Source organism: Musca domestica, unplaced genomic scaffold (genome assembly GCF_030504385.1).
Source record: "Musca domestica strain aabys unplaced genomic scaffold, Musca_domestica.polishedcontigs.V.1.1 13, whole genome shotgun sequence".
Lineage (NCBI taxonomy): Eukaryota > Metazoa > Arthropoda > Insecta > Diptera > Muscidae > Musca > Musca domestica.
The window spans coordinates 13,191,556-13,214,025 of NW_026712172.1; the positions used below are offsets into that span (position 1 = coordinate 13,191,556).

The 22,470-nt window shown below is 33.3% G+C and overlaps 1 protein-coding gene across 8 annotated transcripts; it reads left to right on the forward strand.

Annotated features, from left to right (window-relative positions):
* The first annotated feature begins 1,121 nt into the window (after positions 1-1,121).
* Positions 1,122-22,252, forward strand: LOC101901257 (casein kinase II subunit beta). 8 transcript variants are annotated; one of them, XM_005184227.4, is made up of 7 exons: positions 1,122-1,248; positions 2,386-2,461; positions 3,733-3,835; positions 3,903-4,094; positions 6,461-6,650; positions 6,731-6,812; positions 16,583-21,093. In XM_005184227.4, the coding sequence occupies exons 2-7, from the start codon at positions 2,390-2,392 to the stop codon at positions 16,679-16,681; spliced, it is 738 nt and encodes a 245-aa protein (XP_005184284.1). In that variant the 5' UTR covers positions 1,122-1,248; positions 2,386-2,389; the 3' UTR covers positions 16,682-21,093. The 8 variants fall into 8 exon arrangements, with proteins under 8 accessions (XP_005184284.1, XP_019892552.1, XP_019892553.1 ...); XM_020036993.2 differs by lacking the exon at positions 1,122-1,248 and adding an exon at positions 1,379-1,535; XM_020036994.2 differs by lacking the exons at positions 1,122-1,248; positions 16,583-21,093 and adding exons at positions 1,380-1,535; positions 21,854-22,252.
* Positions 22,253-22,470: the final 218 nt, after the last annotated feature.

The window sequence follows — 22,470 nt, forward strand, 5'->3', positions numbered from 1 at the left end:
TTGAAATGAGTTTACCTTTATTTCATTGTACCATGGGTTAGAGCGAAAGATGAATGAAATGCCTGGAACTTCTCTCAAAAAAATATAAGTGTTCAATCTTTCAATTCCATGGCAAATTTCGTTAAAATTATTAATGCGCGCCCCGCAATTTAAGTTTCTTCCAATCATTGATTTTGAAAATATTTTGTTATTATTTTCCAAAACAATAAATACATACACAAAATTGCCAGAAGTCGGGCACACTTAGAAAGAAATTGTAATCAGCTGGGAGCTCTACATTACCTTTTTATTGTACCATGGTTCTACCTCCTTTTTGTATCATGGTTCTAAAGTGGAACAGAGCCATAATTTCTTACTAATATGAAATTCCCTTGGAAATTTGACAGAGAATTGCAGACAAGTTGGTTACAACACGTGTATTTGGAACTGAATGTGGCTAATTAGGACTTACAGTCTGTTTTTGCAAAAAAAAAGTGGCTTTCACTCGAATCGTTCGTGTTCAAACCTATTCATTTTAAAGTGGGTTTTTATAAATATTTTGAAAGCTCTAGTCCATTTTCGAAAAGTGTTGACATATCAGTGTTTCCATAACCTTTTTTTTTTAATTTTATTTAATTTCATTAGGAGTTGTGCTGGTTGTGGCAAACCCAATAAACTCAAAATTTATTAAAAAAAAAAATTGTAAAATAAAAATGTCGAGAAAACATTTCAAGAATATGTACCAGCAAGGTGCGCCAATAAAATCTTGGTGTTTTGAAATAGTTCATATATTAATTCCCTATCATACGCATTTAATTTTTGCATGATTCTGTAACAAAGGGCCAATTTCTCGTTAAAACGAAGGTCCTCCTCCTATCGTTTTCTTTGACATTTTCGTTTGTATTTTTTCGTTATAAAAACCAAAATACAAGGGGAAAAAAGTTTTTGCCACTCACAGAAAAAACATTCACTACAAAACCCAAAATGTATTTTCTTTCGATAAAATTCTAAACGAAAGGACAAAATAATGTTACAAAAACAGGGTGTTAATGAGGCTAATAGCGTTAAAGTGTAATGTAAACAAACTATAAATGTTTATATCCAATTATCGTCTTTCTCGCAGTACAAAATCGATTTACACATCCCTATCATATCCCACTACATCAAATATCGACTTATTTATCCCTAACATTTTCGCTGTCATTCTTTCATACATCATTGTAAAAAATATTTGATCGCTTCTAAACGTGGTCGTGTGGTTTGATAAAGGTAAGTTTTACCGGATTGTGAAAAGTTTAAGTGCAGTTAAAGAGCAAAATGTCAAAGAAAAAATATAGCCCAAATGTGGCGCTAAATGCTTCAAAGCGAATTGTGATGAATAATTGTAAAATATGTGTTAAAATTTATTGAAAAACATACATTTTGTCCGTCGATGAGTTTCAAACAGAAAGAAATAAAAGAAAATAGAAAGAAAAAAGAAGAAGAAGAAAGGGATGCCGACACTGAAAAATATCCGCACATGCGACCAAACAATATGAATATAATATGAGTAAAAGGTACAAATATATAGACGATTGCAACAAGGAATGATGCAACAAAGTGTAAATGGCAATAAACGACATCCACAAAAGGAATGAATTATAACTTTTTTTTGACAATTTTGTCGGTGGAATAATATTAACAAACACGGCGGACACACAAAGAAGAGTAAAAACGATAATTTCCCTTTTTTCCACACTAAACTAATAAAAGAAAGTGATGAGTGTGTAAATTTTTGTTTAAAAAATCACAATCAATTTATGTTAAAAAAATTAATAAGACAAGTGGATACTGGTGTACTGTCAAGTGAAAAGCAATTTTATGATTTTCTTCTGGCATTTAGCTAGTTTAATTTATTGGAAAGTTAATACTATCTAAAAATATAATTCCAAATGTGAGTTTGTGTTGTAATGAAAATCGAAGCCGATGTTGCGCTGTTAACGGCGCGGGCGTGACAATTATTTTAGCTTAATGACGATAGTTACGGTTGTGGCTAGTCTTTTTAAACCACAAAAAAGAACAAAATATTAAGAAAAAACTAAAAATGTTTAAATACAGTTGTAAAAATTGTTCTAGAGTTTGATTTAATATGAAAGCAATGCATTTTTGTTAATCGACGGCGGTTTAACGCCGACTTTGGTTTACGTGACTTCGTGCTCTGACGTTGACGGCAATTTCCTTTTGCTTTTTTTACTGAAATTGTGAAGGAAATTTTCTTTTGCTCTTTAATTTACTAAAAAGGCAGCGTAGTGTGTGGCAAAGGCCACATAAACATAGTTTGGTATTTTCCAGTTCAAGGAATTTTGTTTGATATCCTTTATTTTTAGAAATATTTATTATTAACAAACTACTTTTCGGCTTTTTCAGAAAAATGAGCAGCTCTGAAGAAGTGTCTTGGGTTACTTGGTTTTGTGGTCTACGCGGTAATGAATTTTTTTGTGAGGTAAGTAGTAGATGTGTTTGTTGGTTTGTGTGTAACATATTTAGATATTTTAGTATGTGCTGCATTTCAAAATCACTGCGATGTGATTTATTTGGATGAATGGGCATTAGAAGTAAATATACATATGATGAATTGCATTTTGTTATCTAATCATCATATGTTGGTTTTACATTATTTTATGTTTAAAATGGTCCTTCCTCTTTCATCGCCCCCCACATAAAGCTACTGACCGATCCGCAACCCGGAAGAAGAAGGTGTAAATGTGATTTACTTTAGTATTGTCAGGCATTATCATCGCATTAAAGGGCGGGCATACCAACCGATGATGATGATGATGACTTACGGACTGACACACCTTATTACTGAGATTATTGGATTTGCTTGTCGTCTTTTTTGGATAGTTCATGTTCTGTCTTATTTTAGATTTGTTCGGGCTGGTAGTTGTTGATTTCATGTGACTTGGTTCATTATGTTGCTTTCTTCTGCGGATTATTTCCACAGCCATAACAATGTTTTATGACATTACCGGAATTTCTGTGTAAAGAAGAAACTGGGAATACAAATAAAGTAAAACCTGGCGATTTTTAACAAAGAACATCTGTCGAAATTGTCTACACATGGTAGTTATGTGTCTTTTAAAACTCAAAATTCCCAAGAAAATTCCAATACTTTAAAAATGTGGAAAATACCTACATCGTTCGGCCATGGCAAATAAGCCACTACGGATTATCTACTGTTTAGAAACTTGCAAGCACAAAAGTGGATTCCAGAAAAAATGAGAATGTTCGGATGGGTCATGCTAAGATATACATTATCAAGATAGGCTTTCGGACATGTTCCCACAAGAATTTAATGCAAAATCATCCAAATTTAAACATAATCTGAAAAAAATATGTGTCAATATATTGGCTTTACTCTAGTTTAGTAGAAACTCTCAATTTTTTTCCAGTGATAGCTATTTGAGCTCTGATTCCGAAAAAAAAAAAAATCTTGGAGGACGGACGGCTGTATTCCCGGATATTTGACCCGAAATTCCAGGTCGAAGTCAATAGTTCGACCCGGAACAACTAAACCGATGTAAATAATATGTGCTAATGCTAATGAAAATATTAATCCAGCCTATCTAAAACTATTCAGAAGTTTCAAAACCGAGAGTTTTCACTAAACTAGAGTTCTTCCAATATATTTTGTATTAATATCAAAATCTACAACAGCATTATTATTTATACCACACAATATTAAATAATCGTTCTCCCCACCAAACATTGCAGGTTGATGAAGACTACATACAAGATAAATTCAATTTAACTGGCTTAAATGAACAAGTGCCGAATTATAGACAGGCCCTTGATATGATTCTTGACTTAGAACCTGGTATGTTATAATACATAATACAAATTATGGTTTGCCAATAAATTTCCTTTGCTATTTTATTTTACAGAAGATGAGCTTGAAGATAATCCCTTGCAATCGGATATGACCGAACAGGCAGCTGAAATGTTATATGGCTTGATACATGCACGTTATATTTTGACAAATCGTGGCATAGCACAAATGATTGAAAAATATCAAACAGGAGACTTTGGCCACTGTCCACGTGTCTATTGTGAAAGTCAACCTATGTTGCCATTGGGTAAGTTATAAATATCCCTTGGTGAATTATTTCGCGAAGTTACAAAATAGATAACGACAAACCCCGAGATATAGACAAAAAGACTTTAAGTTGCCGCGTAGCCAGTAAATTTTTGGTTACTATAACCCTTTTAAACAAATGTAAAACGTTAAATAGCAAAAATTCAAAATGTTTCTCGTATATTCTTCTTCAAAAAGCTTCAAATAAGGTTTCCATTATAAGAATTATAAACAAAACTAAAGTAAAAAATAAATAATAATAATAAAATAAAGCAAAAACATTTTGAGAGGCTTTGTAATGGTTTCTTTTAAAAGAAACTAATTCATCTGCGAAACCAACCACAGATCGAGTCACATTGTTTTAAAAAATATGTCTGTTCGGACACAAAAATTAGAAACTCAATGCCACTGACATAAATACATTCTTTACTGTTCGAGAGTCAATAGCCACCCAAAGCCTGGAAAATGAAGCCAGATGGGGGTCCCGCTACTGAAGCCAGGCAAGTATGACGGCAAAAGGAAATCGTACAGTCTAATTTCGTTGAGAACACTACCTCTGGCCGAATTTATAGTCAATTTGTTATTGGATAGTTGGATCGTCAATTATATGTTTGGACGCCAGTCGTACGTAGAATTCCGGAATAAGAAATCTAGGGTTCGTAGAGTGAAACAGTGAGTTCCCCAAGGTAGGGTGATATCTCCAGAACTGTTTAATCTCTACCTTTCCGGAATTCCGCTCCATCCAGATGGCATTGAGATCGAAACCTACTTTCGATAGATCAGTATGAAAATAACAGGCACTAAATCAACGGCATACAACGGGGTGAGATAAAAAAAAACTGCACCAACTTCAGACTGCTGTCATTTCTAAGCCACTCGTTCAACAGCTGTTAAAATTATTCCAGTGACAGCTCATTTTATTGTTTATAAGCGAACATCAGCAGAAATGTTTCGAAAAGTAAAGAAGCGACTTGATCGAAACCCGCGTCGCAGTGGCCGAAAAATGGCTCGGTCCATAAGGCAAATATTGAAAATTGAGCTCGAGGTAAAGCCATTGAAATTCCAAACAGTGCAAGAACTTACACCGCAACAGAAAGAAAATACACTCAAAAGTGCCAAAGAGTTGCTTCGCTTGGCCGAAAGTGGTGAACTGCCGAATGCCGAATTTGGGTTTCTCCGATGAGAAAACATTCGTTTGTAAACAAAAAAAAGATCGTGGTTTCTTGCTAAAGAGGTCAGCTGAAAATGTGCACCTTCGGTTGGCCACCAGAACTCAAGCTCCGGCTATGGTGATAGTGTGAACCGCCATAACAGCCGATGGTCGTTCTCCGCTCGTATTAATCGACCGTAGCATTAGAATATTATCGCGAAAATATTCTAGAGGGTGTATTAAAGCCTTGGGCACGTAAACATTTTGGCCGCAGACCTTGGACATTCCAACAGGACTCAACACCAGCGCACTCAGCACGCGCCACCAAAATCTCCGGATACTAATCCGTTGGACTATTGTGTCTGTAGTATTTTGGAAAGCAAGGTTGGCACTTAAAAATACCAAACTGTCCACCACCTCAAGCAAGCGCTTCGCCGGGAATGGGCTAAAATACCGCTGAGCAACATTCGGGCAGCGTGTGACGGTTTCATTGGCCGTTTGAAGGCCATAATTCGTGTCAAAGGTGACCAATTCGAACAAATCTAAACTTATTTTAAAATTTGATGCTATCTCCGATTCAATCATCAATAAATCTTATTCAATAAATTTAAAAAATGTAAATAATTATGGCGTTCGACTTTGATGCAGTTTTTTTATCTCACCCTGTATAATTCCGACCACGAACTACCCCAAAATCCTTGGGGTCACATTCGGCTTTATGTCCAACGATATAAGATGGAGCCTCTAGACCAGGAAGCATATCATGCAGAACCGTCTTCATACTGATGCAGTCGCCGATGGAGTTAACGATTACAGTATGAATACCATCTTTGGATAATAAGCGAGAAATCTTTGAAAAAGCAGACGATTCTTCGTCAGAAAGAAAATTCAAATATATTTTATTTTGACTAAAAACCCGTGTTAATTATATAATCTTTGCAGCACCGAGGCTGAGGTTATCAAAATTTCTATATTCCTCTGTAATTTATCACTTTAAAATCTTTCTCCAAATTTGTAAAATATATTCATTTATTAGTTTAGTTTCCATTTAGCACACATCTTTTTATATTAAATAGTAGACGCAAATAACGATATAGAATAATTTTCAAGTTTATACATTTGCCATTCCGCAATGTATTGCAACAAGTATATTTTGATTTTTAATAAATCTCCATTTTTATATTTTTTGTATTAATATGTTTTTATTTTTATCTCAGGTTTATCGGATATTCCTGGTGAGGCAATGGTTAAAGTATATTGCCCCAAATGTATTGATGTTTATACACCAAAATCATCGCGTCACCATCATACGGATGGTGCTTATTTTGGTACTGGTTTTCCACACATGTTATTTATGGTACATCCAGAATATCGTCCTAAAAGGCCTACTAATCAATTTGTTCCAAGGTAAGTGGTGTTAGAATATAGATTGCACTGTGACCCTTTTTAAATAACATGGTTTCCATTTCCATTTTCTTCATTTGCAGACTTTATGGCTTCAAAATTCATAGCTTAGCTTATCAAATACAGCTGCAGGCAGCAGCCAACTTCAAAATGCCACTACGAGCGGTAAATTTAAAATGAAATTTATTTTAAATGTAACAAAACAATTATTAAATTCATATATCGTTTCCCTTTTTTCCTTTCCTCCCACACACACACACACTCTCTTATGTTTATTTAATTTTAAATGTTTTTGTTTTTTAACAAAAAACACACCAAAACAATTTCTACTCTACTCTTTTTCTCTTTTGATCTTTTATTAAATTGTTCACCTCCTTCCAAAAACAAACTCTTTGCATTTACAAAACAAAAAAAAAAAAAAACAACAACTACAACAACTAAAATTATAATAATAAATATACTTATACATAAACAAACAAAAAAATTATGGAAAAAAATTAAATAAAAAAAGAAAAATTAATAAAAAGCACACAAAAACTTTAAGAACAACAAAAACGTAGAAAAAAAAAGAATTCTAATTGAGAATAAAACAAAACAAAAAATCATGTAACCATAATAATTGAAATTAAGAGGATTTTTGTATTGAAAGAGTACGAACCCCGCCTCCCCAATCCTTTACCCCAAAATAAACAGAGACAGAGAAACGAACGACTTATTGCTAAAGATCAGATAGTAGAGGAAGGATCATCATCCCTTTTATACCACATCAAACCAGCAGAATTGTTAATTTTGTATTATTTTGTGAAATGAGGAGGAGATTTATACGTTTTTATTATTTACCACAAACAAAGAAAGAAAACAAAATCCAATTTTAGGTTAAACGACGATGGTCGGTCTGCAACATCTTCTGACTTTCATTATGAGAAAAACAAACATTTAATGAAAACTAGACGATCTTAATAAACAAAAAACAACATTTATACAAGCAACGAATTTTCATTTTTGAATCAGGAAAAAAAAAACCCAAGAAACAACAAACCACAACATCAATTCAAACCACCAGCACACACACACACAACACATACAGTACCACAAACTATTTTCTATTTGTTTTGGCTTTGTTTTACCATTGTTATAATTTACCAGTACCAACCATTCCAAAAACCCCAGCAGCATTATGGTCAGTTCATCTTATGCATATTATATGTGAATCTGAGATTTCTACTGCTGTGTGTGTTTCTTTCTTTCGGTCGTGTTGTGTATATGTAAGACTCTAGAGTGTGTCCTACAAGCGTGTCCTTTATCATCCAGCTACCACTACTACTCTACAATAAACATAAGCCAAGGAATTCAACATTTGCCAAATCGTCATCATCAACAACATCATAACAAAATCAGAAACAAAACAAATTGGACAACTCTTTGCAGTACATCTCTCACATTATTTATTTAAATCTAGCAACATGTTGTTATTGTAAACCTAACTGCAACAATAAACATCATCATCAAGATCAAGATCAATCAATCAATCAGCCAATAACTCAATAATGTATTTGTGTTGTGTTTTAGAAGTTTTCCATTGTACATTCTTAACCCCCCATTCCTCCATAGTAGCCATCTTTTGTCCGCTGCTTGTTTATTGTTGTGTATTTGATGAACCAACATATTCTATTTTTTTGTAAAAAAAGCAACGTACGCACAATACCATAACTAAAGCTTCTTGTGTATAGTATTTATTTGTACATGTGCGGTAATGTAATAAAATTTGACAAAAAAAAAAAAACCAACAAAACTCAATTCAAGTTTGCTGCTTTATATCACACAAAATAAAGGAATAATGCACATCCAACTCTAGTGACTGCTTAAAGTATGGTGGGTGTGTCTGTGCGTGTGTGAATTTTGAATAAATTAAATTTCGTGCAATTGCCAATTTGTTACAAAAAAAGAAAATAAAAATCACTACAAAATTGAAACACATTTTTTTTAAATTTAATGTTCTGCTTATCTATAGAAAACATTAAGGATCTAGGACCCTATTGAGATTTGTCTGTCCATAGAATAAATTTTCATAAAAAAACAATTAAAAACATTTGCTACTTTAATTTTCCATGGATACCATTTTTTTTTCGCTGTTGTTATTTATTGTTGACCTGGTAGATTTTAATATGTTCGATGATCGTTCGCCTAACGTTAAATTAGAGTAGACGTTTTCCTCTAAAACAAAGTTAATATCCCTGAAGATGATATAATAAAGAGAAAAATGGAGATAAGTAAAGAAAATTGTTTTATTGACCTTTAGCCAAACCATCATCAAACACATTTTTCCTTAAAAAATAGATGCAAGAATTATTTTTTATTTAAACAAATAATTGTCAAAAAATGTTATACAATATGAAATATATTCGCTGTAAATTTGTTTCTTTTGAAATAGCTTTAAAAATATATAGAAAAAACTCACTGGTGGAATATTTTCTATGGAAATGTTTTCTTTGATTTAAAAATGAAATGTTTTCTGTTGGAAATGATGTTCCCCTATGGAAAATTTACTCGCCGAGTTTTTTTATACCACAGAAAAAAAATTAAAGTAAGAATGCTTCTATCTTTCTCTAAAAAAATATTGAAGCTTTATTCTTTTACAAAAATGTGATTTCTTCGTTTCGTTTTTTTAAAATCCTCAGCTATATCTCTATAGTGGGTATATATATCATTTGCTACGACCAAAACGTGCCTCATTGTTAGACTCCAGGTCTCTTTGGACCAAATCCATTTTAGGATATTTGAAGTCGTTCTAGGGGTGTCCATCCGTCTGGGAAGAATTATCCGATTTTTTCCAAACTTGGTACTTCGCAATGTTTTTGCCAAACTTAGATTGAGTTCGGAGATGTGCAATATCGGCCAATTCCTTCTGGTACGTACTTCGTAAAAGGTCAAAGAAAATTAAACTCACATGAGATAGATCGGATAACTCCTTCAAATACCTCCCTAATAAAGGGTCAACATTTTGAATTACAATAACTCTTTTCAAATGTAAAAGAAGTGTTCGATTGTCTTCAAATTTCGCATATCCCAATCAGTTCAGTTCCATAATGAAATAAATATAAAAATGTAATAGATCAGACGACTCCTTCTGATACCTTCCCCACAAGGGAGCAAAACATCAACCACAGATCCAATTAAACTATGGGATATGTTTGTCCACTCTTTCTGGTACCAACTCCACAAATTTTCCACATTTTCCAAAAAATCGCATCTCATATAAAGGGGAGGAAGTAGTTGATATAGCTCAAACCTGCCGCGTCGTAATATTTATATCAGAGTAAGGTCAGATGCGAACTGGATAATATTGGTCCACTCCTTCGGTATCTCCTCCATAAAGCATCAATATTTTGAATAACGTAACGTAAGCCAAAATATATTTAATTGTTTCAAAAAAAATTTTTTCGATGATTTTTATACCCTACACCGCAAGGAGATCAGGGTATAATGTATTTGTGCATTTGTTGTAACAGGCATAAGGAAACGAGTCGATTTATGCATGTCCGTCCGTCAGTCCATGTCTCAGGCCTCATTTATTGTCCGATCCAGATGAAATTTTGCACAAATCATTTGTTTGGTCCAAGGACGAGATAATCGGTAAAAATATAGATATAGCTCCGTCCGATTTGCCTTTTTTTGTGCATCAAGCCTGTAATATCAGCAAAATATTATGGAATTTTGCACATACGACCAAATTATGCCTGCAAATAAGTATGCCAAATTCGAAATCTGTTCAGATATAACTATGGCTCCCATATATATTGTATTGTTGATCCGATTTCTTATATTTGTCCTCCGCAGCCGTAATATGCACTCTGTAACAACGATATTTAGGGAAATATATCAAATACAGCTCAAAAATATATTTTCGAAATGTTATCGAGATCGGTTCAGATTTGGATATAGCTCCCATACATATATCTCTATCCGATTTTTAGTTAATTGTACATCAAACGGGGGCAATACAAGCCCGAATTGAAAAGATACAAATGCTTCGGCATATTCAGTCCTTTAAACTTTAAATTATGATTATAATCATAGCTTGTATGATTTAATTCTTCCATAAATGCTTTTAATTGGGAGGTGAAGCCCTACTAAATATGCAAAGTGGGGTAGGGTATCATATGTATCTCTTTACTGGTTTTTCATAGAATGAAAAATATAGCTCGGAGGATTTGTTTCGCAAATCACTGGGAACCATTTTTTCTAAAGATTTTATTCTATGGGTCTGTTTTAATTTCAATGGATTTCAGAGTTTTGGAAACCTCAATTGCAAATACATTATGTTTGTCGGTTTAGCTGATTTTCTAGTCCTTGGGACTTTCATTTTTGTTTTGTTAAATACTTTTTTTTTTTTTTAATTTTTGTAGAGTTCCTAGAAAAATGATTACTTATCATTCACCAAGCGTAACATTTTGTAAACTTAATAGAACATTTTCAACTATCTTTTAGGCGGTTTGTTTGCAAACAGTAAAAATTCTAAAAAAATGTGTTTCAAATAATCTATGCTGGCATCAACACCAGTGGTTTAAATTAGATAAGTATGACTTAAATTTTTTTGCAATTCCCAACAACCACACGCACAAACACACCTAATTTTTTATATGAATAGTAACCAAATTTTGTTTTTATAAACAAAGAAACCAATCAACAATAACTCTCATGGTTCATTAACCTTTTTAAGCATTTTTCAATGGTATTTTCAAGACTATTCTTAATTTCTTAGTTTTTTTTTTTAATTTTTTGACATTAGCATATTTCTTCTTTTAATTTTTAATACACAAAATAATTCAATATTTTTCTAGTAAGAAGTCGATAATAATAATAAGTAAAAAAACAGATTATAATTTAAAATTAATATTAAAACAACACCCCCACAAAAAATAAATAATAAATAAGGAAATACGAGAATATATATAATAAAATTAATAATCTAACTTAGTGATTTAATAAATGTTTAATTAATTTAATTATATATGAAATGATGATGAAAGAAAATCCCCCAAAATAGAGTAATGTGCTTATTTACGAATTATATATAAATTTAATTTGAAACAAATTAAGAAACAAAATAATAAAAACAAACACACATCTTCCATAGATTATTGTCTTTCCGCCTTTTTAAGAGTGCTCTTTCCGCCTTTTTAAAAGAGAAACACATAAAAGAGATTCTTGCAATAGCACAGTGGATGACACTTGGGGAAGTTTAAATCAAATGGAATTTTAAGTGAGGGCCTTGGAAATTCAAACTTTTTCATGCCTTTTAAATAAATTTTAACTTTGAAAAAGCATTTTTTTTGGAACTAATCAAGCTTATAATCCAATTCTTTCAAAAGTTTCAGAATAGGTTCCTTAAAAACATTAGATATTTAGAAGAGGGGAATTCTAATCTAAATACCTTTAATGGAATTGATTACAGATATAGAGAGATTTTTCTATTCTCCTACTATTCTAAGTTAATATCAAAATTGGCGAACACTTCTCCTTGGATATACAGGCTAAGATAAAAAACTGCAACAAAATCAAATGCCATAATTTTTACATTTTTTTTAAATTTTATTGAATGAAAGCGAAAAATGTCGGAAATAGCATCAAATTTTAGAATAAGTTTAGATTTGTTCGAATTGGTCGCCTTTGGTACGAATTATGGCCTTCAAACGGGCAATGAAACCGTTACACGCTGCCCGAATGTTGCTCTGCGGTATTTTGGCCCATTCACGGCGAAGCGCTTGCTTGAGGTAATCGATAATTTGGTATTTTTTAGTGCCAACCTTGCATTCCAAAATACTCCAGACACAATAGTCCAACGGATTGGTATCCGGAGATTTTAGTGGCCATTGTGCGCTGTAAATGAAGCGAGGAACGTCATTTTGTAACCATTCTTGGTTGGCGCATGCTGAGTGCGATGGTGCTGAGAGTCCTGTTGGAATGTCCAAGGTTTGGGTGCCCAAGATTTTAATACACCCTCTAGAATAGTTTCGCGATAATATTCGGCATTTATTCTGATGCCAAGGTCGATTAATAGGAGCGAAGAGCGACCATCGGCAGTTATGGCGGCCCACACCATCACCATGGCCGACGCTTGAGTTCTGATGGAATAAGTTTGCGCGCCTAAGGCTTAATACAACCTTCATAATATATTCGCCATAATATTCGGCATTAATTCTGATACCACGATCGATTAATACGAGCGCAGAGCGACCATAGGCTGTTATAGCGGCCCACACCATCACCATGACCGGCGCTTGAGTTCTCGTGGCCAACCGAAGGTTCTCATTTCCAGCTGACCTCTTGGCAAGTAAACACGAGCATTTTGTTTGTTTGCAAACTGCTGGACAACGAATGTTTTCTCATCGGAGAAACCCAAATTCGGCAGTCTACCACTTTTGGCCAAGCGAAGCAACTCTTTAGCTCTATTGAGTCAATTTTCTTTCTGTTGGAATTTCAATGGCTTTACCCCGAGCTCATTTTTCAATATTTGCCGAATGGTATATTGCGATATGTTCAGCCAGTCACGAGCCATTTTTGGCCACTGTGACACGGGTTTCGATCAAGTCGCTTCTTTACTTTTCGAACCATTTCTGCTGTTGTTGCTGTTTTCTTCCGTCCACTTCCTTGACGTTGGGCTACGCTACCAGTATCACGCTACCAGATTTATTCACATTTAAATGCTGGAGTGCTCTAACGATAGCCACTTTTGGTTTCCCAGCCAAATATAAAGAAATCACACTATCCCGCGTAAATTCCATCAGGAATAACTTTTTTTCTGGAAAATGCTCACCAAAATGCTTTTGTACGCTTGTAAACAATATAATGATCTGTCACTGGAATAATTTTAACAGCCGTCGGACGAGTGGCTTGGAAATGACAGCAGTCTGAAGTTGGTTGCAGTTTTTTCATCTCATCCTGTATTTATTTGAAACAAAATGAAAATGTATCATATTTTTGGAGAACTTTTTTTCCAAGAAAGAAGATTTAGAATCGGCTACAAAATTTGTTTTTAAGTCAATCTCGCAATAACCTTTCATAGTATAGTCTAAGGAAATAGCATCACAATTACAAATTCCAGCAAAAATCGTCTACATTATTGTTCTATTTGTATATATGTACAACCATTTGTTAATATCGTCATAGCGAGAGAAAAACCCTCTCTATCTCATGTAATTCTGCAATCCATATCATCTACCTTTTTGCCCCCTTGTGGTGTTTGATGTTATATAACTAAGGATGTAATGTACTGTAATGTGTCTATTGGTTAGTATATTAGATTATAAGGCACTAGTTTTAAAATAAAATTACAGGAGTCATTGTTATCATGAATAGAAACAAATATAAAACCACTTTAAACTATTATTTTTTGTTAAGTGTATTCCAGAGCATGGTACAATGAAGAGAAGGTCTACCTGTTTGGCTTGTAATGTAAGAATTAGTATCAAAACAATAAAAAATCAAACAACTTGTTGCATTTATTTTGAATAAATAATTTAAAACTGCGATAACTGAATGAACGGTCAACACTTCTTTTCAAAATCATGTACAATATATCTCTAAAGGATTATTTCGCTACAAATCTTTAGATTTTGTCGATGCATACGTTGAAATAAACATTTTGAAAACACCCGAATTTGAATCTTTTCTGAACAATTTTTTGTCATTGAAAAGAAAACACATACATAAATAAATAAATATGACATATTAAGCCAAGAAAATAAAAAAAAATAAAATCATATGGTATAATAGCCCTACCTTGATATTATTGTACCACGTTCCAGAGTATTTTTTTGTTGCCAACAAAATCAATCAAAATTTGAAGAAATAATAGTAGAAGAGACCCTTTGACTAAAGACTAAGTTAAGAAGTTCAGATGGAAATACAATCGCTGGTTAAATTTAGTTATTGGAGGTGAACTGTTGATTTTGAAACAATTCTGGTGAATAATGTCGTTAAAATCATCAAAATACCGAATATCGGGAGGTACAGTTATATGGGTGCTATATGAAGACGTGGACCTACACAGACAATTTTTTGTCATAGGCTTTAGCATCCATTACGAACTTCAAATACCAAATTTGAAACAATTCTGGTGAATAATGTCGTTAAAATCATCAAAATACCGAATATCGGGAGGTACAGTTAAATGGGGGCTATATGAAGACGTGAACCTACACAGACAATTTTTTGCCTTAGGCTGTAGCATCCGTTACGAACTTCAAATACCAAATTCGAGACAATTCCAGTAAATAATGTCGTTAAAATCTTCAAAATACCGAATATCGGGAGGTACCGTTATATGGGGGCTATACGAAGAGGTGGATCTGTATAGACAATTTTCTGTCATAGGCTGTAGCATTCGTTACGAAGTTCAAATACCGAATTTGAAACATTTTTGGTAAATAATGTCGCTTAAATCACTAAAATACCGAAAAGGGGAGGGACCATTATGTGGGGGCTATACCAGAACGTGGACCTACATGGCCCATTTTCTATACCAAAAGTCCTGCAAACATAATATGCACTTGAGTAAAATTTTATCAATCTACTATATTTCGTTCGGAAGCTAGAGTGATTTCCACAGATGGACGGGCATCGCTGAATCGACATAGAATTTATATTCTACTTTGTGGGGTCTAAAATGTATATATCGAGGTGTTACAAACGGAATGACAAACTTAATATACCCTCCATACTATGGTGGAGGGTATAAAAGAAAACGATAGAGATGGATACACTTAAGTTTTCCTTCCTCTTTTTGGGCTGGAGCAGCAATATTCTCAGTTGGCTTTGAGCGTCCTTACATGATAGAAGAATACAGATAGATGCATTGACACTTGGGAACATTAATATGTTCTTTGAATTATAAGTAGTAGTCATTCGGAGGTTTAATATTATTTATTTAATTCATTCAACATTTTCAATTTCAAAACTGGTTTGACAGTTCATTGTCCCAACAGCTGAATCGATGCGTCTACCTATATTTTTCTACCGTGGTTTCACCCATGGTACAATGATATTAAGGTAGGGCAGATCTACCATATGATTTCAATTTTTTTATGTTCTTGGCCTAATACGTCATCTTTTTTTGTTTATGTGTGTGTTTTCTTTTCAATAACAAAAAAATTGTTCAGAAAACATTGAAATTGGGGTGTTTTCAAAATGTTTATTTTAACGTATGCACCTACAAAATCTAGAGTTTTTGTAGCGAAATAATCCTTTAGAGATATATAGTACATGCTTTTGAAAAGAAGTTTTGACCTTTCATTCAGTTATCGCGTTTTTTCAATTATTTTTTAAAAACAAATGCAACAAGTTGTTTGATTTTTTATTGTTTTGATACTAATTCTGACATTACAAGCCAAACAGGTAGACCTCTATACTTGCAATTTTTTCAAAGTTGACCTACCTTCTCTTCATTGTACCATGGGTTCACCATTAAATTTTGTATTGCGGTCCGACAAAAGCCTCACGACGATTCAACAATGTTCCAACATCAATTTTGTACTGAATTTGAATAATTCTGAATATAATAATTTTGATTTTCATTTTTAATATTTCTATTATTTGAAGCTCTCCTTTCCTCTTTTATGGGGCTTTTGGAACACGATGCTTTATGGAACACTCATTTTAGGTTGGATATTTCATCTACTTCAGGATAACAAGGCTCATAGTACAATTTATTTTTAATAAGCTTTGATCTATATTAAAAATTAATCATTTATTTTTTCTTACTACTTTTTTCTTTGCCGCACACCCACGCCACCCACTCTTATATGTTTATGCTTTAATCACCACTCAAATAAAATGCACATCCATCAATCCATTATGGGTCATATTGCCATGCATCCATCCATCCGTCCATCTACCCATCCATCATATATCCCATACAACAATTATATTTGCAGGACTATATTGCCCTATGTCAAGAAATACTTAGCCGACCTTGTCCCGAAGATGAAGAAGAAGAACAAATTGAAGTTGAAGTTGAGAAAAAGGAAGAATAATTGAATGCTTAAATCGGAACACATCCCAAAATGAATAATATAAATCACCAAGATAATGAACGTTTTGTTCAGGGTTTTCTTTTCTATAATTATTAAATAATAAAAACTGTAGCTAAAATTTTACATGAAATAACAACAAATACACCACAAACAAAACGAACAATTATAGAATCATTTATTTATTTGTTACAAAACATAAATACGTTAAAAAATTTTTGTGTGCGTTTTCCAAAACAAAAAAGTAAATAAACTAAAAAAAAAGATCAAAGTATCCATGACCATATGTAAATAGCACTACCTTCCCACATATATAATATTACTTTAAGATGGCACTATCCGTTCCCAAGCAAAGCTTATATCATATTCAACTCTGGTACACACCATATCCACATTTTTCTTCTGTAAATCTATTATCTTGCCAAACACATTGCACCCTATAATTTAAATACGGCAGTATTTTTTAGCTACAACGATTAGTTATTGAAATATTCGGTTTTTTAACGATTTTGGCCACATATTTTTAATGGAAGTGTTTAAAAATTCGGTATTTGAAATTCATAATCAGCCCAAGCAGGAAAATCCGCGTAGAATTCTGTTCACACGGAAGGCATTTTTTTCGAGTGATAATTCCTCAACTCATTAATAATTAAGGATAAATAAATAGCTTTCAAGTATATCAACGCTAATGGGTCTTTTTCGTATCTTGTGTGACCTATTTGTTTGCAAATTGATTTCACTAATGTTCATGGTCACAAAAAAAATTAAAAAAGGATGTAATAATTGTATAAATAAATATTTTTTCTTTCAAAATCTACTATGGCCTCGGCTGTGTGGCACGTTGTGCCATCCTGTTGAAACCAAATGTTGTCAATACCCTTCTTTTAAATTTTGTCCGCTTTGAAAGAAATTATACAGGGTGACATAAAAAACTGCACAAAGCCATAATTTGTACATTTTTGCTTTTAAATTTTATTAAGTGAAAGCAAAAAATGTCGGAAATAGCATCAAAATTTAGAAATGGTCAGCCTTGGCACGAATTCTGGCCTTCAAACGGCCAATGAAACCGTCACACACTGCACGAATGTTCCTCTGCGGTATTTTGGCCCATTCCAGGCGAAGCGCTTGTTTGAGGTGATCGACCCTTTGGTATTTTTTAGTGCCAAACTTGCTTTCCAAACTACTCCAGACACAACAGTCCAATAGATTGGTATCCGAAGATTTTGGGGACCATTGTGCGCTGGAAATTAAGCGAGGAAACTCATTTTGTAACCATTCTTGGGTGGCGGTTGCTGAGTGCGATGGTGCTGAGTCCAGTTGGAATGTCCAAGGTCTGCGGCCAAAATGTTTGCGTGCCCAAGGCTTTAATACACCCTTCAGAATATTTTCGCGATGATATTTGGTATTTATTCTGATGGCACGATCGATTAATACGAGCGTAGATCGATCATCGGCTGTTATGACGGCCCACACCATCACCATGGCTCAGCTGACCTCTTTAGCAAGTAAACACGATCATTTTGTTTGTTTACAAACTGTTGGACAACGAATTTTTTCTCATCGGCCAAACTCTTTTGAGTCTATTTTCTTTCTGTTGCGGTGTAAGTTCTTGCACTTTTTGAAATTTCAATGGCTTCACCCCGAGCTCATTTTTCAATATTTGCCGAATGGAATATTCCAATATGTTCAGTTCACGAGCCATTTTTCGGCCACTGTGACGCGGATTTCGATCAAAATAAATAGCTTTCGAGTATGGCAACGCTAATGGGTCTTTTTCGTACCTTGTGTAGCCTATTTGTGTGCAAATTGATTTCACTAATGTTCTAAGTCGCAAAAATAATTTAAAAAAGAATATAACAGTACGTTTACATATAAATGGGTTAACCTACTGGATTTGGATTAAAATTGTCATATCCATTACTCATACTAAATCCTCTTAAAGTCAGTGAACCCTGCAAAAATTCTAACGTAAACATGGCATAATAATTCTATAAGTAAATAATTTTTTTCAAAAATTAAATATTTTTTTTTTCAAGATCGACTGTAGCCTTGGCATTGTGGCACGTTGTGCCATCCTGTTGAAACCAAATGTTGCCAATATCCTTCTTTTAAATTTTGTTCGCTTTCACAGGAAAAAAATCCAAAATCCGCATCAAACATTGACACGTTTTGCGTGCATCGACATTTTAATGTCACGACAATTTTGCTTTTTCACCTTCGGTGCTGACGGCTCTTCTCTTCCTCAAAAATCCGTACGCAATTAAGCTAGAAGTCTGAATATCCGCGCGGAAAAATATTCACAAGGAAAACATTTTTCGATTTTCAATCTGTTCTTCAATCAAAACTTATAGAGAAGATCTAAACTGTAAATTGTTTGTTGTGATCAGTTGGAGTAATTTTGTTTTTTTTTTTATAAAAAAAAAAAAAAAAACATTTGAACCGAACCAACTAGTTTACAGTATTAAAACGAATTTAAAGTATTGAGGATTAACCCACTGTTTTATTTTTATTTTATTTTTTTGATCCAGTGTGTTTAGATACATCCATGGTAGAAGAATACAGGTAGAAGCATTAATGATTGGGAACTTTGGTATCAATTAATTTTTTTTTTTTTAAATATGTAGATTTTATGACTTTTATACGACACCAATCGGAGGTTGTTATAATTAGAATTTTCAAGCACTTTTACTAATTCGAATAATTTTTCATTCAAAATTTTCAATTTCAAAATTGATTTGACAGTTCATTGTCCCAGCAGCTGTTTCGATGAGACTGCCTATATTCTTCGTTGGTTCAAAAGCCATTATGAACCTTTGAATGAAATACGGGATCCATACAGTACAACAAAATATTTGCACGGGAGACTTAACTAGAACGAGTCGTGCGACTAATGTCATGGTGGCACTTGATTTATGAAAGGCATTTGGTTGAAAGATAATTTTGCAAGCGGAAAGATATTTCGGTCTTTGGTTCTTCAAAAAAGTCCCCGGTCCCGCTCTCTTCTCTAACACTGAGCCGTCTGTGTAACAACAGTTTTCAGTCGGCATTTGTGGTAGGAATCCTTCGATCCACGAGTTTAATGTTTCACAAGAGGCAGCTACAATTGTTTCAGATATCCGGTCCGATACAAAATTTTCTATTTATTATCCCGTTGTTACCTGTCAAAATTTTTGATGGTATGTAGAGAAGCACATTCGTTGGACTTTCTGTAGTATTTTGGTGTTACATTTTTTATCCATAGCTGTCCACCAGACTATTGATGCTTAGTTAGAACAGGTCTAAGCACGCTTTTGAATAGTCAGTGTGTCATATTTGGATTGAAACCCCATTTAGAGCCTATGGCCCTTTTACACGTTGCCCGACATCTATGAGAGTGTGGTTAAATACCCACCTCCGGCCGATTTATGGGTTCACAGCCAACAAGTAAGAAATCACAGTACTTGGCATAAACAATAGTTCCATGGTAGAAGAATATAGGCAGACTCATCGAGACAGCTGCTGGGACAATGAACTGTCAAACTAATTTTGAAATTGAAAATTTTGAACGAAAAATTATTTAAATTTGCAAAAATTGTTGTAAAACCTCCGATTGACGTCGTATAGAAAACATATAAAAATCTACTTATATTTGAAAAGACATTTACATTTTTTTGACATATCAATGTTCCTAAGCGTTGATGCATCTACCTCATGGCAGAAGAATACAGGTAGATGTATCAACGCTTGGGAGCATTTATATGTCAAAAAATTTTAAATGTTTTTTCAAATATAAGTAGATTTTTATATGTTTTCTTATACGACATCATTCGGAGGTTATTATAATCCGTGTTTTTCAACAATTTTTGCAAATTTATATAATTTTTCATTCAACATTTTTAATTCCAAAATAGGTTTGACAGTTCATTGTCCCAGCAGCTGTGTCGACGCGTCTACCTATATTTTTCTACCATGATCTACCTGTATTCTTGTACCATGATCTGAATGCCCCAACATGCATATTAGGTGTGTCTGATTACTTTTCCTGCAGGAATTGTCCAGCAACATCTTTCTGAAAGAGTAAGGTAGTTTTATTCTCTTTTGCAAGGAAAATGCGAAAAGTAAACAGTCGGTATTCCTGCAGAAGCTTACAACTAATCAGCTGATTTGTCAAAACAAACCAATTCGTCCCCCATTAAAAGAATTAAAAGAGAGGAAGCATCACAAGTTTTAAAAATTAAAATATGTGCAATAAAAGAAAGATACATTTGATGTGTTCCCCGGAATCCTTTAAACGTGTTGCTAATGGCGTTTGTCTGAAAATGTTTGTAATAGTCTTTTATTTTTTTATTGCATATTAATATTTACGTTTTTCATATGTTGTGAAGTATTCTCCAAAAACATATAGTTTTGCTAGTGCCAAAAAAAATATTTTCAAATTGAGAGAACAAAAAAATAAACAAACAATAGAAAACATTTAATTGAATGTTGATGAATGAGAAGAAGAAGAGTTGCAAGTGATTGCAAGAAGAAATTTGTCCAGAAAGAATTTGCAAACTCTAACTGAAAGAACTGTCAACATGTCTCTCTCCAACCGCTCACAATTGTTAACCAGACACACCTATATTTTCCACTTAATTTCTGCAAGTTTTTTTCAGTTTTACACCACATCCGTTCTTAATTCTTTATGTAACTGGTATGTCCATTCATAATTCCGGCAATTCATTTATACTTTCGTATATTTGTATTTAATTTTGTAGAGTATTTGTTTAAAAAATAGAGTTTATAACGATGTTTTCTTTTTTCTTTCACTTTCTTTTTTTTTTTTCTTTCTTATTTATTCTATTTAAAAAAAAACACGATTGTATGTTTTTTTTTTGAACCAAAAAAAAAATTCCAACATATCAAACCACTTGTATATGTGTCTGTGGCGTGCTATCTCTCTCTCTCTCTCTATACCACCAAAATGTCAACATTGTCGTTTGTTCACTGAAATTGGTTTGGTGGATGTGTTTGGTTTGAATTTTGTAACAACTTCCTTATGATTTTGGATCCTTCGATTATTTTGAAACCAACCAAAATAAAATCCCAACTGACATCTCTTGTACGGTACTGCAAGCTGCTTTTGAATTACTTTTGTTTAAAACAAATGTATTTTTTCATTATTTTATTTATTTTTAATTAATGATAATTCTATAGCGTGGTGGTGGCGGCGGTGGTGGTGTCATTGGTGTCCAAGAAAAGGATGATGAGGCTGAGAATACAATTGAAACTATTCCAAATCGCGTTTAGACCAGAAGCAATGGATGAGGAGAGAGGTACTGCTGCCGCGCTAAAGTTTTCCATCGTTAATTTTTTTATGATTTTATCGGAAAAGATATAACAACATCATCTCGTGTGTTCTACTGCAACTTTTGGAAGTCTTTGTGGAAGCAACAACATTTTTTAGGTTATTTTTGACATTACTTTTGTTAACACACATACACACACATCAATATCAATGCTATTTTTCTAAGAATGTATTGTATATGTTTTAGGTAATTAAGTTAAAACAATATAATTAGTAAATATAAAAATAATCCCTTTAATATAAACTAAATAACACCAAGAAAACAATTTTTTTATTCCTTAAGCAAAATTACTAAAATTACTTAGGTCATGGATGAGTAAAAATCATGGTGGAAGAATATAGGTAGACGCATCGACACACCTGCTGGGACAATGTTGAATGAAAAATTATTTATATTTGTAAAAATTATAGAAAACACGTATTATAATAACCTCAAAATGACGTCGTATAAGAAAATATATACAAA

What these genes read in the sequence shown, in the direction of transcription:
- LOC101901257 (XM_020036993.2), top strand. An exon ending in GTAATGAATTTTTTTGTGAG is followed by an intron (nt 2,462 to 3,732) that starts GTAAGTAGTAGA and finishes CAAACATTGCAG; the next exon opens with GTTGATGAAGACTACATACA. An exon ending in TCAACCTATGTTGCCATTGG is followed by an intron (nt 4,095 to 6,460) that starts GTAAGTTATAAA and finishes TTTTTATCTCAG; the next exon opens with GTTTATCGGATATTCCTGGT.